This window comes from Buteo buteo, chromosome 13, assembly GCF_964188355.1.
Source record: "Buteo buteo chromosome 13, bButBut1.hap1.1, whole genome shotgun sequence".
Lineage (NCBI taxonomy): Eukaryota > Metazoa > Chordata > Aves > Accipitriformes > Accipitridae > Buteo > Buteo buteo.
This window is the reverse complement of record NC_134183.1, coordinates 29,119,973-29,138,216: the sequence shown is the minus strand read 5'-3', so window position 1 is coordinate 29,138,216 and position 18,244 is coordinate 29,119,973. Positions and strand designations below refer to the sequence as shown.

Sequence of the window (18,244 nt, the reverse complement as noted above, 5' to 3'; positions counted from 1 at the left end):
AGATATTACTGAGTCTGTTTCCCACTTCAGCAGTATTTTCCCCTCTGTTACACTAGATTTTCAAAGGTCAGCAAGCATTTGTTTTGTAGAGACTTGGGAAAAACTGTACAGGGAAAGATTGTTTGCAGTTTCTAGTCATTTGTGTGCCCTGTAAAACTGAGAAAAAGGTTTCTTTTTGTAGCAGAAGAGTCAAATACAACTGCAGTTGTACTGTGTACAGAACTAGGATCTAGACTAGTATAATGAGAATGTGTCCTAGTTTCTTTGTAGCTACTATTGAGTCATAAGCAAACAGCATGTATCCTCAAAATACTTATTTATGTCATGGTGCACATCTGCTTGCGTACTTGATTTAAAAAAAGTGTGAGAAAAGGATACACTTTTAATGAAAAGTCACAATTCACCTGTAGTAGATTAACCTTTTATTTTGCACTGACAATATGCAATGTTTGTATGTTTGTATCTTGATAACTTTAAATGACTTCTTCAAGCCATCCTTTTCTCCCTTCAGAGTAATACATTAATTTGTTCTGAACAGCAAAGAAGTGTGGATTTTGAGTATGTGGTCACTACAAGTCATGTTTAGGAAATAAATTTGTATTGACTTAAATAGTCAAACTACACTTAGTCCCTGTATGGATTCAGAATGAAAGTGACCTTAGATTATCCATGCACAACTTTGATTTAACTAAGTCATTCTCCATTTACATCTTGATCTGAGTTAACACTTTCCATTAGGGGCACACCTGGAGAAATGCTGAATGTTCATAAAATACAAACTGAATTCTACATGACCTTCTATGCATAGGTTAAGAAATGAGACTAGACTAATTTTTCAGAAGTCATTTGCTGCTTCTCTTTACTCCTCAATAGGCTCAACCATATAGACTTATTTTTGAGAAATTTTTCTGAGCGGTTTATGGGGGCCTCCAGTGATGCATGCTCCAAGTAATCTCTTCCAGTGTTAAACAATACTTACCACAAGAAAGCGATTTCTAACGTCCAACTAAATCTTGCTGCAGTTGAAGTCAAATACTACTTGGCCTTTTCACTATAAGCAAAGAAGACAATTTAGTTATTGTATCTCCCTTCTTGGTCTTGTTTTTCTATATCTAAGACAACCCCAGACTGTTCAGTCAGCTTTGCCTCATAGATGTAATTTTCTGTGCCTCTCATCATTCTGGCTCGTCGCTTTCTGTCTTGAAGTGCCTCAAGCTGGACACAGCATCCCAGACAGGGCCTCTCTGTACCAATTAGACTGCAAGGTTTGATTGATAAGTCTTACCGATTAAAGTCCTCTTTATACATCCCATTATAATACTTGATTTTTCAGTATCAGGAGATGTCAACTTGCATTCATCTTGTTACCCTGCATAACAGAGGTGTCCTACCTGCTTGTTCCCAATAGGGTAGCTTTCCTGCATGTGTCACTGTTGAACTTGTTGAACCAAGATTTTGTATCTCATCTTCTGTTTGAATCTGAATTGCAATTATTTTCTAGGGTTCTTGTAGCTTCTCTTACTCGGTGTAATCTGCTACTATTAGTAAAGTTTATAGTGCGTTATCTGGGTCACCAATGAAACTGGGCAATATTGGCTCTGGGAAGCCCTTTGTGAAACCCTACTAAATACAGCATTGCTGTTAGAACAATTGATAGCCATTTCCAACAAAACTTGCATCCACCACTTAAAGTTTCATCTAGTTAAGTTTCCCTAATTTGCATGGGGAAGTGTCAGAAGCCTTATTAATGCCAGAAGGCACCTGGAACTTGAGCCACCTTCACCCACTTCTTCACACTGCCTGTTTCCTTTTTGTTAAAGGAAATGCGATTGCGTGAAACCCTTGTTCTTAATTGTGAATTCATGTCTAGCTACTCAGTTTCTTTTAAGTGCTTATATTAGATGATTTCTCAGATTATATAGCTTGTATTCTGTCCTCCCCTTACTCCTATTTGAAGTCAGAAAAATGGTGAAGCTATCGTTCTCCTGGAAGCCCGTTCATTTTCTACAGGTTCTTATATAGGTGACCACTAATTAATTGGAGATTGCTTCAGGTCAGTTCTCTAAACCCTCAAGGATAATTTGTCATCCAAGTTGAAAATATGTACCAGATAAGGAAAAAAATAACTGATTCAAGTATCCTATAAACCGATCTTTCCTTATTCCAGTTTGAGGTTATACTCTGATACGCTAGCTATCTTGATCATGCCAGATTGAAAAAAAGAAACATTAAATCCTTTGGTCTTCACAAGGTTTGTTCAGTAATTTTCAGTGATGATTCTGTGCCCCTTTGTCTTCGTGATCTGCTTTAGATGCACATCTGTAAAAAAGTGACCTATTTTCTGTATGCTGCTTTCTTGTATTTGAGGCTATTGAGGAACTTGTGCTTTTCCTGAGGTTCTTAATTTACTTCCCATCCTTCCTCTACATTGTATAGTTTACACTTGTTCCCTTAAAGAAATAATTTCATCAAGGAACCGCTGAATCTTCAAAACTGTGGTTTGCCTCACACTAATTTCCTAAGAGATTTGAAAGAAATTAATGAAGTTTGCATTCTTGTCTGCTGTCGCTGCTTTGTTGTTTTTCTTCCTTTCAAAATCTATGAACTTCATTCTTTTTATGATCATTCTTCTGTGTGTTGCTCTGGTTTTTACACCTTCAGACCTTTTCTCCTTGGTTTTGCTAGAAGCAAATGTGGCGCACCCACCATTATCATTGCTTTTTCTATCATTAGGAAAGAAATACTCATTAGTGCTTTCTACGATTTTCCTGTGCAATCTGCCCTGCTGTATCCCTTTCTGAATAAGGGATATGCACATTCCCCGAGTCCCTTGCTACTACTACACAATCCTGGTCTCTGGATGAATCTCTCAGTTGCTCAAAAAAACGCTTCTAACTGCTGGTTTGGGGGGCTTTTAGTAAAATTCAGCTGTGGCAAAATAATTGACTTTACAGCTTCTCTTTTGATTGAGAGACTCTTCTGACCTGTCTCAGGTTGTCTTCTGGACCTTAACCACACAAAGCCTGTCCTTGCCCATCCTTCCTGAGCTGTGCTCAAGCTGGTTCACCACACCTGCATGCAGGGTGGAGAGGGTGTGCTGGTTCTCAGCCAGAAGGCACGCAGAATGCAGGCGCTACACCCTTGGTAGGGGGGCTGGAGGTCAAAATCACAGGAATGCCGTGTAAGGTGCCAGGAAAAGAGGGTTTGCCTAGGAAAAGTGCGAGTGTACGTTCATTTAACAGAGTATTAAGTAAAATCTATACCTTATTGTTCACATAATGCCCATATTTAGGGACCCCTAAAGATTTATTAACAGTGAGCTATTTAAACCTCTCATTTACATTCTTGAAGTCTAAGAGAGTCCACGGGAGGTGGTTATTGTTCTGCCAAGAACCAGACAGTGAAAAGTAGATGGGGAGCGAAGAGAATACGTTATAGAACTTGACACCACGCTGTTAAGAAGGTTCAGTGGACTGAGACCTCCTATTCTGTCAGCTGGTGTCTGGGATTCAACTAAAGCTGCTGAGGACTCAGCTCCTCGTGTTTTGATCAGTGAAAGTAGCCAAAAGAACTAGTTTTAGCCAAGCAGCAAAGGTCTTTCTTTGCCCTTTACCCTGACGGCTGGCCAGGGAGGCCGCGCAGGCCAGCCCCCGGGAGCAGCGTGTGGGTGGTGGGTACCGAGCTGGCTCCCGGGGTGCAGGGAGGCGCCGGGGCCGTGGGGGGGCCAAGCCTCGGCCTCTGAAAGCGGCGCCCAGGCTGCCCGCTGGAGCTCGGCCATGCCCCGCCGCTGCGGGCAGGTCTCTACAAGCGGCTGGGACTTCGTGCTTTGAGCGAAGGCCTAGCGCCCTTCAGACGGGCCGGCTCCGGTTACCGGCTCCGTGGGTCCAGGCCCACCGCCCGCCGGACTGCACCTCCCAGCGTGCCCGGCAGCGGACGTGACGCCAGCGGGGGGGGCGGAGACGGAAGCGGCTCCCGCGCGGCGCGAGGCCTGCGCCGCCGGGGGAGGCAGAGCGCGGAGGAAGTCTGGGCCCGCCGGCGCGCCGTCGTGCGAGCGGCCGCCATCTTGTGCGGGAGGTGGTGGCAGCAGCCCTGCGCTGCGCTGCGCGGAGGAGTGGCGGTCGCGCCTCCCTCGCCTGCCCTCAACCCGCCGTCCTGCTGCCGCGGCGCCATGTCTGCCGAGAGCCCCGAGCCCGCCTCGGCCGAGGAGCAGAAGGTGGGTGGGTGGCCGGCCGGCCGGCAGCCCCGCCGAGGAGCGGGAGGAGGCCCGCGGGGCTTCTCCCGCCTCCGTCTGCGCGCTGAGGCGGAGCGGGGGCGCCGCGGCCCGGCCTCTCCCTCCCTCCCTCCCTCAGCCCGGGGGAGCCTCGCGGGCCGCCGCGGCCCTTAAGGCAGCGTCTCCCGGGCCTGGCCGCCCTCCTCGCCGCGCCCGGAGCCCCCTGAGAGCAGCGGCCCTGGCGGGGGAGGCGCCCCGGCCCTTCCGCCGCCGCGCGGCAGGGCAGGAGGAGCCGGGCGGCTCGGTTCGGCTCGGCTCTCCCAGCCGCCCTCTGCCGCCGGCTCGGGCGGGACGGGGCCCGGGGCCTGCCGTGGGCCGGAGCGGCGGGGAGGGCGCGGGCCCCGCCGCCCGCGGCTGGCGGAGGCGGGAGGCGGAGGAGCGGCACCACCATGTTGGCTTTTGTGCTTGGGAGATTTTTTGTTCGCTGGTAAATCGTTGGCGTGCTCTGGCCTGGCGGGGCTAATGGCGCTTCCTCGCTCCCTAGACTGGCCTCGGCCCCGCTCTCGGCCGGCTGCTCTGCCTGCCAGGGCGTCCCGGGGCAGAGAATTTCAGCTCGCAGTCGCAGCGGCTGGAGACCGGCGATGATCCGGTGGCTAAACTTTCGTTTCGCTGTTAGAAATTTTTCAGCTATTAATGTAAGCCATTTAGGAGGCGAAATAGCCAAAACACAACGGCTATGGCCTGTTCTAGTTAAGACTTTTAGAGAATAACTGCCTGGGTTTTATCTTGTGATGACGTTATGATGTCATCTCTGTAACTAATAATTTTACAGTTTCTTAAGTGGGATTTGGCTTCACAGATGACTGTATGCTGTTAGCAGTTTCCTTCTGTTGGCTGTGACTTTAAGAAGCCGTTTGTTTTTCAGTCTTGTCATTGCTATGTGGACTCAGTTGCAATCTCCACAGCTATTTCTGATAGGGAGCAGTTATGAAACGCAAGGACTCTAAAAGAAAAAGCTTAATCTACCTTAGCTGTCAAGTTTTTGTTTAATAATTTATAATTTGTAATATGAGTTACGCATACAAGTAGGCGAACTTTGGGGGGTTAATATGGAATGATACCTTCTCAATAGATATAGTAATCAGAACCAGCTTCTATGGCAGGTTTGTAATCTATTCTTAAATGCGTGTGTTGTGCAGCTCAACTTAATGTTCGTGTTAGGTGGACTACTGAAGGGATACCGTTCCTGTTCAGAGCCTATAAAAATAAATCCCTGGCCTATGCAGCACTCCTAGAATAGCTCTGTAATAAGAGCATAGTAAAACACGCGGTAGCCGGTTTATTGTGATGCCTTCTAGTGTGTTCTGATAAAGTCAGGTGACTGGGGCTGATTTTGCTGAGTTTCAGACTGAAGTCTTGAAATGCAGTGCTTATGCACTGTTTTGGAAAATTACCCTTTATTTGAGAGACAGGAATCCCTTACTGATCTGCTAATTTAGTTTTAATCTAGGTGTTCAAGACAAATTAATAATGTCAATAAAATAAAGGTTTGTTTTCTGTGAGTATATATCCTATTAGGATACTGTGGTATCAGTGTTATTATGGCATTGCAATATTAACCTTCACTAAAACTGTTTGTCTGGGTAGGCAAAATTGAACATTGACTCAGTTAATGCTTAGCTCTGAAATACTTACGTAAACAACCCATTTTGCAGTACTTATGTATGCTTAAAAAAGATGAAGCCCCTAAATGAACTTCGAGGCAGTGTTTTCATGATCAGACCTCTTTTTTAAACTTTTCTAACATGCTGTAAGAAGCTTGTGCATGTGTTAGGCGAGAAAGGTGTTAAACAAGAGAGCGATATAAATTGAAAACTTGCCAAAGACCAGCATTTCCTGTTCTTGGTGTGAAAACTCAGGATAGTGGCAGGGGGAAGTTCAGCAACAAAGCAGCTTTAGACGTTGGAGAACATATGCTTGGTTGACTGACTCTCTTTTTGCCTTAAAAGCCTGTATTTTTCAGGAAGCTGTTAGAGGTGGTGCATTTTGTTCCTGGACTGGCTTTTGCCGCATTAGTTTGGTGTACAGTTCTGCTGTTGTCATGTTTTTCCCATTTTTCTGCTTTACGTTTTGTCTGATGTCTTTTGCTAAAGAGGATGAGCTCTTCATACCAGAGTTTGAAAAGGCTGATGGCTCTTTTAGCCATGCAGTTCACTTGTCCCAGCAGATACGCAACTTTACACTGCTAGTACCTCCGTAAAGATTAAAAGCTAGTGCTATCTTTAAATGAGTTAGGTAACTACTGCCTTCCTGATAGATCCTTTTAATGAAGTAAGCAGACTTCACTAGCTGCGTCAAATTCCTGTAGAGAACTAAAATAATTTCTTTGTGTGGTTGTCACAAGGAAGAAGAGCGTGGTATGTCTTGATTTCCGCCTACCCCCCCAATCATTTGTTAGTCACTTGATTGTTCCTTCTGTAACTCAAGGGAGAATGTTGTAAATGTATGAATGGCCTTGCTGGCTTGGGTTAAAGCCTTTGTGGCTCAACAACACATCTCCAAGAGTGCTCAATACCATCTAGTCCACAGAAGAATGGAAGGTCAGGGCATGCATGCAGTAATCTTCCCCAGAAAACTATCCCAGGTCTCAACAATCTGTGGTTTAAAAGCCTCTGAGCTGCAAATGAACACATCGAGTTGCTTTCTGAATCCATCTAAATTCTTGGCACCCCCTGTATCCTTTGGCAAGGAGTTCTGCAGCTTAACTGTATTTTATAGGAAGAACTGTTGTCTTAAGTATTTTTTGAGCCTGCCATCAGCTGGTTTTGTTTGACACCCCAAGTCTTTGTATTGAAATTCTATTAATTTCTCTTACGTAGTTTTTTGAGTCTTAATTGTTCTTGGTCATCAAGGGTAAGTGACCATAGTCTGTATCCTTTTCAGCTGCATTGATGCATACCACAGTATTTTGTGTTTTGATTGCCTGCTGTGCGATGATTTGTTAGCCCTGTGAGTTCGCATAAATGTCTCCTTTGATGCATCATGAATACATATTTATGTAAGCTATTTATTGTTGGCCCTCCGTTCTTAAAAAATACCTCCTTTTGGTTAGTATTGGCAAAACATGCCCCCTCAAATGCTTTGTCTATTGGCTCAACAGTGAGTACCCAGTGATTCAGCATTAGCTGTTGAAAGTGTTCAGCTCAAAGGATTGCTTTTGAGAAAATCCAGTCAGTGTCGGCATGATAATAAAGCACAATAGGAAGAACAGCAGCTGAAGAATGATCTTTGTAACACATGAAAACTGTGGTCTTGGCTAGTATGATATCAAGTAGTGAGCAATGGTATAGTTCTATGTTCAGTAGTGTCAGGGAGACTTTGCCCTTTATTTGTATTTTGCATTGTATTGCATAGCTGTGTTTTCATCTAATAAAAAGCATTGGTTCCTGTCCTCACAGAAGTTTCTCTTAAACTGTTATGAGAATTTCTATCTTTTCTTGGTAGAACTGTTAATTCAGATTCCCACTGTATTGTACACAGCTGTCTTGCGATATCTTGGCCTAATGGAGCAACTAGACAATGTTATGTTCTAAATCTGTTGTTACAGCCTTTGCTTCTGAGGTTTTTTTTACCAGAGAGGTGTTGAATATTATAGAACTTGGAGCTTTTATAAGAGGTATAGCAAAGCACTGGGGTAGGCTAGTGGGGTGGCTGTAGTTCTTTAGCAGTTCTGGCTTAAGTAGCTCCCAGCTGCCTGTGTTTCTTCTCCCTGCTGCTGTGCTAACATACCTGTTTGTGCAGCTGCTTGGATATCCAGAATGTGGAAACTGATCCCAAGAAGGGGGGGGGGGACTTAAAAAAAAAAAAAAGTTATTTTTCTGTTGAATTAATTTCTGTAACTCATTCGTGTGCAGTATATATAGTCATGCTGACTGATGCAATGCAAAGGGTGATGACGCAGATAGAAAAGAGTGTGAAGTGGCTGCCTAAGCAGCTCTAAGTTGATTTGGAACCTTAGTCACAGATTAATGTGAGGCCCTCCTGATTTCAATGGCAATTCTTTCCTGCCTAAAAGTCTTTGTGTGACTTCTTGAATTACTATGATTTGAACTTCAGCAGTCAGTGCAAATCAGTGTATTGTCCCTGAACTAGCAATGGTTTGCATGAAAAAAAAAAAAAAAAAAGCCTTGGCCAAATACTAGAAAGTAGCAAACCAAGAATTTTGAATGGAAGATACTTTAGAAATTATCTAATAGAAGAAACTGTACTTCATACATCAAATTGCTACATGGACTGGAATAGATGAGTGTAAAGTAGAGGTCAGCGTTGAAAGACTGGATGTACAAATCGCAGTTTTTGCCAAATGAGTATATTCAAATGATTACTTTGAGCATCCGTATTTTACAGTACACTCATAGAACAGGCATTTTATTTTACACAAATGCACTATCCAACTGTCTTCATCCTCATAATTTTACAATAATTATAGACATGTATAGAGAATTACAGTATTGTTGCTATTAATATGATAGCAGGCATGTTTTTGAGACTGAGGTACTTTAACACTGTTTCAGAGTGAATATCAACACATTACAGTTAGAGCAGTCATACAAACTAGATTGTGTCAATGCAAGTGCTAGTCTGGCTGTGCAACTTCATGATCAAACAGGGGCAGTTGGAAAAAAAAGTCCTGTGGCTCTTGCCCAGCTTTCAACATTTGTTTGTTTGTAGTGGAACCCTTGTTTTGACCAAAAAATTTTTTTTGTTTGGGGGATTTATTTTTTTTTCAAAACTGAATAATTTAATTTTAGTATAGACCGCTTTTATGTGAAAGAGAAATGCATTGATTAGATTCAAACACATCTCCAGGAAAGGTATCTAAGATGGGAGGCTGAACTCCTATAGTTGCTGTCGGTATTCAAGAGAGAATGTATGAAAATGTCTATTAAAATAATTGGAATATTCACTTGGTAGCAGCAATCAGCATGTTGGTGAATTACCTGCAAATGTATTCTGCATAAATAGTTCATTATTGTAGATTTCATTTACAGTATTGCTAATTGTCTTTCAGGAAATGGAGGATAAGGTGATCAGCCCAGAAAAAGTTGAAGAAGCAAAATTGAAAGCAAGATATCCTCATCTGGGCCAGAAGCCGGGAGGCTCAGACTTCTTGAGGAAGAGGCTTCAAAAAGGAGTGAGTTCTTTATTGTCCACAGGGTATGGACAAGAAATTCCAAAATTCCTGTATCTGTGATTTTTTTTTTTTCTTCCCACTCCACAGGCCTTTGCGTGAATAAAAGAGTGTTAAGAAATTTAAACTTTGTCTGTGAAAGCACAAGGAAGAGAAATTCATTTCTAAAAAACAAATACTAAATTGGCAGGATAGCTGTTTACAGCATCAATGGCTCAACTGCACTTTTTAGAAAAAATTAAACTTAGAGGCTGGCTGACTGCTGCTGTGATAGACTTCATAAAAAACATTATAGTAAACACGAAGGGTCAGAATCTCATCCCTGTTTTGTACTGATCTTATCTTGTCCATTCTTATGTCCTCCTAATGTATTTCCACTCTTATTATCCATGGTTTTAGCACATGAAAGCTTAGTATCTGCTGTGTTATGCCAGGCACCATCTGACATCAGTGGCTTGAGAATGGCAGTGTAATTCTGAATATACACACTAACCAGAAAATAATGATAGAAGAATGAAGAGTGAGTTAGTATTTCAGTATTGTTCCACATTTAACCAGTGTCTGTTATTTTCTTAGTTACTCAACTGTTTATTTTTTTAGTTTAATTATTCATAAAGTGATTATGTAATGCCTTTCAGGCATGCGAGAACTCTCTTCTTGGAATAATCCTAGCATATCACTACTTCTGATGGTGCTTTCATTGCTGTCACACTGTTTGTTTGTTGGTTTTTTACTATTGTCTGGGCCCTTTGAGTGCACGCAATTATTCCAGGTATAAATCCTTCGCAAACCAGCTGTTGCAGTTCAGTGCTGATCTAATTCTGTGCTATCTGGTAACATCTCCTGGGAATTGTTACTGTTGGCAGGTTTTTTGGATAAGCTTTCTCTTAAGTTGGAGTATATGCAGCATAGTTAAAGGCTGCTGGGAATGGGCAGGTGGTAGATTAGGTGACTCCTTCTGTGAGTTAGGCTGTTACGTGGTCAAAGGCAGCCTAAATGAGACTTCAGTGGGTTCAGTGTATGTGTAGACACAGAAGAGAGAAGGTAAGTATGTGTTGTGATAATTCAGGAAAACAGACCAGCATCCACTCCCTAAGGATTGATGGCCATAAAGGAATTACGACTGCTTGCGCTCGGTGCAAATGTGAGGAAAACTCACCACCGACAACAACAATCTGTACACTATCTTCATCTTGATTATAGCACTACTTAATGCAAAAGTTGTTGCAGCCTATATTTTCAAAGTTGAGCAGAGGTAGACCAGCGGGCGTCTTAATTGACTAAGTGTTTGGGATTTTGCTACTTTGATGGAAGATGATGTAAGGTTGTGGATTCCAATTCTTAATCTGCCTTCTTCAGTTCTCCACCCCTGATGTGGTGGTAATAACTTTCTTCAATTTCATTTTTTTATTATTTTTGTTTAGTGTGCTCAGTGTCTTAAATGAGGAAGCATCTTTACTTGATATAGATGCCTGGTGTACTTCAGACTGCCTGGATTGCTGAAGTTTAAAATAGAGTGAGGATAGTGAGTATGTTTTCAGATAGTATTTGTGACATGAAGACACCTGGATAGACACAGTCATTTTGAAAGGGATGATCAAAATCGGGCCATCTATGAGAAGCTAGAGTAAATCAGAGGAAAATACAGGAATAAGTTAAAGGAAGAAATGGGCTGATACTCTAATGCATGAAAGATCGTAGGTTATCTCAGATATTCTTGTAAATGTATGTAGTCAACTGTAGCCCAGATTTTCTTCAATTTGGCAACTAGGACATGCTCTGCTCATTGATATTTGCTCTTCAGAAGTGTTCTGCATTGGGTGCAAATGCTATTATTAGCACACTTTCTCCAGAATAAGAGTAGACGAGAACCATGCTACACCACGCTCCTGTAGAGGGATTCTATTTGGAGATCTTACATGGCCAGAAATAGATATCTGTTAACGGCAGTAACACATTGAATGATTGAGCAATTCTGTTATTACGTAGATGCTGTTTAAAAGTTTCTTTTGGTTGCTTCAGTCTTGAAGGACAAAATATGAAAGCCGTTTTCCAAATCAGATTATGTTATAACTTGAGGTCTAGTCTGCAGATGCAGTGCTAGAAGATTGTGGTGTAAATAGGGATTATACCATCAAAAGGATTTAATTGGGAAGGTTTACAAATAAAAGTGCATGGTTCAGATGTACTATTGAATGCATGGGAAAAACAGATTTGGTAACTTTGAGGCTCTGGCAGGGAACATGTAAAGCCTTCTTCGGGAGGCCTTGCATGAACAACATGCCCCCCACCCTTAGGTAAAGGCCTGTTAAGTCAGGTGTTCAATTTACTTCTCTCTTAATGACTGCTGATTCTGAACATTTTGCAGCTGGTTAGTACTAATGCAAAATGAAGAGTATGGTAGTAATAACCTGCCTGGAAGCACTTAAACATAGCAGGTAGTGATGGCTGTTGTTCAACTGACTGAGGAATAAGCCTATATAAAGCAAATGAGGGAGTGTTCTCTTCAGAGATGATTGCAATTGTAAGCAGCAGTTGCTAGTGTAAATCTTTTTACTGAATCCGATTTTTTTGGCCTCATGTGACAATCTGTTCAAAACCATGGGTTACAAGTACCTTAACAGTAGACCTCATAGTAAGTGATGAACAAAATAGAACTTTTCCTGCAAAATGTGTCAATGAGCAGTTGAAGACTTGATGCAGACTTTGGATGAAATTCCATGCCTCATCTTACCATGATGCAGATAAATTGTAACAGTCATTTGGCTTTAACATCCACACATAACTTAATATTTTGAGAAATGTGACAAACAACAAAAAAGACTCTTAAAGGTAATGCTAATGAAAATTTGCTGGAATATTAAGGAACACTGTTTTAGATATTCAAATGTAATGTACTTACTTTTGTATTCAGAAGAAACCTGGAGCGTGGGATAAGAATTACCTTCACACAGTGCTTTTCAGAAGGAGTGCACAGTAGATTTGACTTTGCTAAATAATAAGTTTGGGAACTTTAGGGATTATAGTTTCACTGTTGTAATGTATGCAGATAACAGGTTTTCTTGTTAGCATGCAGTTTCATGCTACTTTGATCTTCTGGTATGATAGAGCAAGCTCTGTTCTCCAGCTTTAGTTCATGCATTGTTTGGTTATTCTGTGTAGCAGAACTTGTTCACTGCAACAAAATTTACAAACGCCAAGGTTTCACCTGTGGGAGACCAGAGCTCTTGGGAAGACCAGGGCAAAAATAATGTTCATGTATGGTGTGAGTTTAATGGTATATGTAGAACCTTAACTGTATACTTGCATATTGTTAAGAGTTTAGCTATGTGTGCTTAATAGTCTTGATAGGATTTTTTTTTTTAATTGACATAGAGCTATCTTTCCAAATTGGAAAGATTTTATAACTGTTTTTAAAATGTAAAGCATCTATGTAACCATGTAATTCATTGTATACATCTGGTAAGATTCCAGGCTTTTAAATACATGTGTGTTTTGTCTTCTAGCAAAAATACTTTGATTCTGGTGATTACAACATGGCAAAAGCAAAGATGAAGAATAAGCAACTGCCTACTGCAGCTCCTGACAAGACAGAAGTCACTGGTGACCATATTCCTACTCCACAAGATCTTCCACAGCGGAAACCATCTCTTGTTGCTAGCAAGCTGGCTGGCTGACGAGAACAGCTGAACTGCATGATTATTCTCATTCCTGTTATTTCTCCTTAATAGTTATTTCTCACCCTCACATCCCCCCTTTTTCTTTCTTACACTAAGTCATGAGACTGACAGCTTTGCAGGTAGCGATAGCATGTGCTGCTATTGTAAGGGAGTACTGTTAAGAGTAAAACGTGTAGTATTTGGACTAGTTGAGAACAATGCACTGATTAAAAAGGAGAAGTTTGGTTAGAGCAATGTAATCTACTTGAAAATGTACATATTGCCCATTTCCTAGTGTAGGACTGGTTCTAGCAAGTGACATCGCAAGTTTTACAACTTCTAATGTTTCTGCTTTTGTTATTTCATCTTAATTACAGCATATTTGTATTTAATATAACCTCCAGTTGTGTTGGGTTTTTCTTCTGTGTTTGGGTTTGTTGTCTAAAATAGAGGTTTAGACCACAAGTTGCTAGATGGTAAAGCATGTATAAAAACAAAGACAGGGCTCTGATTGAATTTTGTTTCTGCTTTTGAACTTGAACGGCCTTAAACCTGTTTCAGCTTTAACAATAGAGTTTTTACTTGGGCAATATTTGCCCATTCTGGTGTAACTCTTGTGAATCTAGTGCTTATTGACAACTGCCTGTTGAAGCTGGTATTCTTTTCAGTTCCGTAGCTTAGGACACACTTTTGTTGAAGATGTGAATGAAGTGTGCATGTGCATAGACTGTTGAATTCACTCTTGTGCCATTTTTGTAAATACAATAGTTTTGCACAACCTTTTGCAAACGTCTATTAGTTTTACATTTTAAAAAGCAGGTAATGTGCCACTCAAAGCACAAGTGATTCTGTATCTTTCAAAGTCTTGTCCTGAAACTAAGAGCCCAGAATCTTGCTACTGAAAGTAAAAATTGTATACCTGAAATTTGTGAAACACATTTACACTTGACTCAGCCTTATGCTTTTGCGGTTGTATATTTTGTTTTGCAACAATGTCCAGCATTCAAATATAAATCTGGAATTTGTACCTATGTTTGGAGGCAAGTGCCCTTTCTGTTCAGCATCTCTTCAAGCTTTTAAAGCTGAAATGTTCTGTCTGATGACATGGAAGATGGCTAAAGGTACTGTTCTAGAGAGTTTCCTGTGTGGCAAACACCAAATCTAGGCTTGCTAAGGTTTGATATGCTATTGTCTTTGGGCTATTTTAGACTTCTGGAAGTAGAAGGGTATATATTTCTTTTTTTTCTTGGACTCTTGAAGTGGTAGTAAACTATCTCCTTTTCTCTTTGTTATACAGTGGCTTTGGGGAAACAAAGAACTGGAAGTTGTATTTATATAATGCCCTATTGAGAAATAGATAACTTTTCATGTCAAAAAATAGGAATGCACTTCAGATCATCTTTATGATGCAGGTCGTAAGTACTAGGTTGCCAAAATATGTAGTTGATACTAGACAGGTAACTTGACGCATTTGAAAGCATGTTTGTTCAATGAAATCAGAATATTAAAAGTGCGGTATGATCCAGAATGTAATTGATTTTCATATAGGTTCTTTGGGAGTATAAGAAACTCTTTAAAAAGATCACTTTACTGAATACCTTTTTCTTTAAAGAAACAGTTCTGAAACAGCCTATTAAAAACAAAGCACCACTGTGGGTATTATAAGAGAAAACACTCTTAAAGGTGCGTGCTTTTAGAACGACGCGCTTTGTGTTGACATATTCGGAAAGATCCTACAGGATAAAGGACTGCTAGTCAAAAAGAAGGCTGGCTCATATTTTCTGCAGTGCTCTCTTCTAAAAGCAAACATAAGAAAATGATCAAGAGAAAACAGATAATCTTAATTTGGTCCTGTTTTGATCAGAAGATGAGCAAAGTATATCGGTGTCTATATAATGCCTTTGGTTCAGAGAAATCATTCCAGAGAATATTGAAATTGCTAACCTGGTTCTTTTCAAGTCTGTATAGCCCTTTTCTAGTAATTAAATGGGCTCTGTCAAGCCTGTCCTTGTTTCTTATCCTTGACTACTATTATAAAGAATCAGTGATTTTTGCAGAACAGATTGAAGACATGGGCCTACTTGACTTCTTCAAGTAAGAAATTAGGCTGGGAGAATAGCAAGGAAACTGGATATATTGAAGCAAACTGCTTTTTATAGATGTTTGTCCTAATGTGGAAATCCCTCTTTATTTTTGTATGTATAAATGAAATTAAAACTTAATGATAGGACTGGGCCTGAAACAAATTTTGAACAGTTTAAGGTGACTTGTTGTGTATTGTCTGGTGCCACTATCTGTAGCTCAGATAAGGTGAGCTTTCTTGATGTTTGGAAAGGTTTAAAAAAATAGCCATCTAAATTTAAACATTCCACTCACTTAGCTACAACTCAGCTTGTCCTGCTGGTTGGACAACACAAGCTCTTCCGATGCTCACTTGGTGACTTGCAGTTCTTAAGATTACCACAAATTCAGCTATGAATATATTATCCATGTGTATATTTGAAGTACTGTAATACTGACTAGGTCAATGACTGATTACGAGCCTTCATGTCTGACAGACCTCAGCAGCAGGCATGGCTATTTTGATTCTATACGCTTAAGTATAAAACTTAAGTCCAATAATCACTTAACAGTAAATCAAACATGACTGCAAATCAATGCTTACTTTCAGCTTACTCCAGCAAGATAACTCAGCTATCCAAACTTATGTACATAATGTATTATATGAGTTTTACCATTTGATAATTGCCTTTTTCAAAGAAAACCTGTCCGCACTGTAGACTGGCAGTCCCTTTCATATCTTGCCCTTAAAGATAGACAGTGTTTAGTTATTAGGGTAGTACTCATGTAGGCTTATAATAGCAGGTAGCACCGACATTTTATTTGAGGTAGTTAAGTGGATTAATTACAACTTCACAGATATGTCCCCAAATCTGTAGCACCAAAGGCTTCCCTCTCATTGTTCTTGATGTAGTAGGACAGTGTTTGTGTAAAGGCCACAGGAGTACATTTTGTTGGACATATTTACACCCAGTCAAGATGTTAAGGTGATAAAAATGTCAACTGTTCTTTACAAACTTACACAATGTATAGTATACAGAATAAATTGATCTACTTAGTTTTTATTGCAAAGTGGAGATTTGTCTCGTCTTTACTGTGGTTTCCTAAAAGATACTGCATACTTCGGTATTCTCTACGGAAAATTTCTAAAACCTAAATCTTGCTACTCTGTATCATTAAAAATATGACTGGGCTTTGGTTTCTAGTATGTTAGACTACAGAATTACTTTAATGTAATCACATTTATATATATTTCAGTGCTTATTTTTCTAATAAGGCAATTAAAGCTTATTGTTTGAAAACTCCGTAACAGATGATTGTTTTGGTCCCTTGCACTGAGTGAAGGGGATATCTGGGAATTAGCTTGGCATATAGAAGTTTGCGTTGCTATAGACTATTGGCCTGAATATGGCAACATTTCCAAGAAATCAGGATGCTGTAAAAAGTCCAACTAATTTCATATTCAGGCTGTGACTTAGGTGCTGATCTTTGTGCAACTTCAAGATCCACGTGGTGTATTTACACAATTGGCTCAGTCACCAAGGTCATAGTAACACCCTCTATACTCTGCATCTCTAACAAACAGGAGAAAAATACCCAATTAAAGTAGTGTTATTCAAATATGCTGAGGCAGTGCAAAGGCTGCATTAACACTGGCATTAGTAACCTAAAGTAACACCCGAATCTCTGTATGGGGAGTGGCATCAGTCTTCTGGCAAAGACTAAACCATTTAAATGCAGGCTTATTGCCCAAATCTGTTTCTAATTAGAGCTGAGGCAGGTATGGTTCCACAGACCTGTGCTCATAAAAGCTTTGCGTTTAGTGGCTGTGCTCACAGATGATGACCATGTCAAGGGAGGCAGGATTGCAGTAACTTCTTTATTTGATGGCTGGGGGACTTTCTGTGAGCTTGGGAAGAACAGGCTGGGGGAGCATGCAAACAGGATGAATGGGGTTTTTGTTTGTTTTTTTAACTTGGAGTTGGGCTGAATGTGTGGTTTATTTATTCCTGCTTTAGTACAAGCAAGTCACCCTCTTTCAGATTCATGTCTTTGGCTTTTTCATCCCAATTTCTAGCATCCATAGATCCAGAGTAACTTGAAATCTGAAAACTTCTGTGCATATTCAAAGCACTTATTCCCATTAAATATTTATCTTGAAAATGTTTTTGGAGTACTAGCACAGAGGCAGATAGCCTTGAGCTCAACTGATGTGCTTGGAAAAGCTTTATTTTAGGGGCAGATGACTGAACTGTCCCTATCCTTCTTGGGCAGTGCATCTTTGTTACAATGAGGATGCTGCTTGATATATGTTAATGATAAATATTCTTGTGTATTTACAGCAGGCGCAGAAGTCTGTTTATTTACTGCTTTGGAAAATACTGACGAGGCCTCCAGCCATGTCAGGTGGATGTTTATTTGACTTTGGTTTAAAATGGGAAGATGAAGTACTTTTTGTTTCTGATGCTGTCTAAATTTAATAAACATGTTTCAGTAGGGTTAGGGGTTTTTTTTACCTTATTGCAGAACAGTGTTGTAGCTCTTATTAAAATAAAAGAGGAATATGGTTGGATAAGCTGTCAACTTCCCTTGACAATATTACAGAATAATCAAATGATTGTCATTGACATTCCTGGTACAGGGAGTCTCCACAGAGACTGGGTTCAACCTCTGCTGGTACTGCTGTCTGTGTTAGTATGGTAGGGTTGTTTCCTTACTGGGTTTGAGGAAAAAACAACTGTAAGAGTCTTCCTTGAGAAACAGGAGTTGTATTTTTTTAAATGTGTGGCATTGAATTATATGGCTGAAACCACAAGGATGCTTAAATGCAAGAACAGGAGCTGAGAATTCTTCTGAACTTCAGGTCTGTTCTCAGGTGATGGTTTTTATACTGTTGAAAAACATTTGGCTAATAGATTGAAAAGAAAATATGTATGTGATGTTTTGGAGACAAGAGCAATCTTCCTACCATAGGCATAGATGGGTCGAGGCAAACTTTCTGCGTGGGAATTTAATCATGTAGGTTTTGTCTTGTCTTTTCAGGAAGGCCAGACAAACCTGGAAGTAAATCCCAAGCGTTGCTGGGGTAATATGTGTGTAGTACATGGTTTTCTCTCTTCCTAC

At 40.6% G+C, this 18,244-nt stretch overlaps 1 protein-coding gene across 1 annotated transcript; it reads left to right on the top strand.

Annotated features, from left to right (window-relative positions):
* Positions 1–3,998: 3,998 nt before the first annotated feature.
* ARPP19 (cAMP regulated phosphoprotein 19) lies at positions 3,999–16,425 on the top strand. Its single transcript, XM_075045294.1, has 3 exons — positions 3,999–4,213; positions 9,282–9,404; positions 12,908–16,425. Exons 1-3 carry the CDS (start codon positions 4,169–4,171, stop codon positions 13,076–13,078), a joined length of 339 nt encoding a protein of 112 aa, XP_074901395.1. The 5' UTR covers positions 3,999–4,168; the 3' UTR covers positions 13,079–16,425.
* Positions 16,426–18,244: the final 1,819 nt, after the last annotated feature.

Bases quoted from the DNA above. Each gene is read 5' to 3' on its own strand.
- ARPP19 (XM_075045294.1), top strand. From the start codon at position 4,169: ATGTCTGCCGAGAGCCCCGAGCCCGCCTCGGCCGAGGAGCAGAAG. The intron at 4,214-9,281 runs GTGGGTGGGTGG...ATTGTCTTTCAG, and splicing joins CCTCGGCCGAGGAGCAGAAG to GAAATGGAGGATAAGGTGAT. The intron at 9,405-12,907 runs GTGAGTTCTTTA...TTTGTCTTCTAG, and splicing joins GGAAGAGGCTTCAAAAAGGA to CAAAAATACTTTGATTCTGG.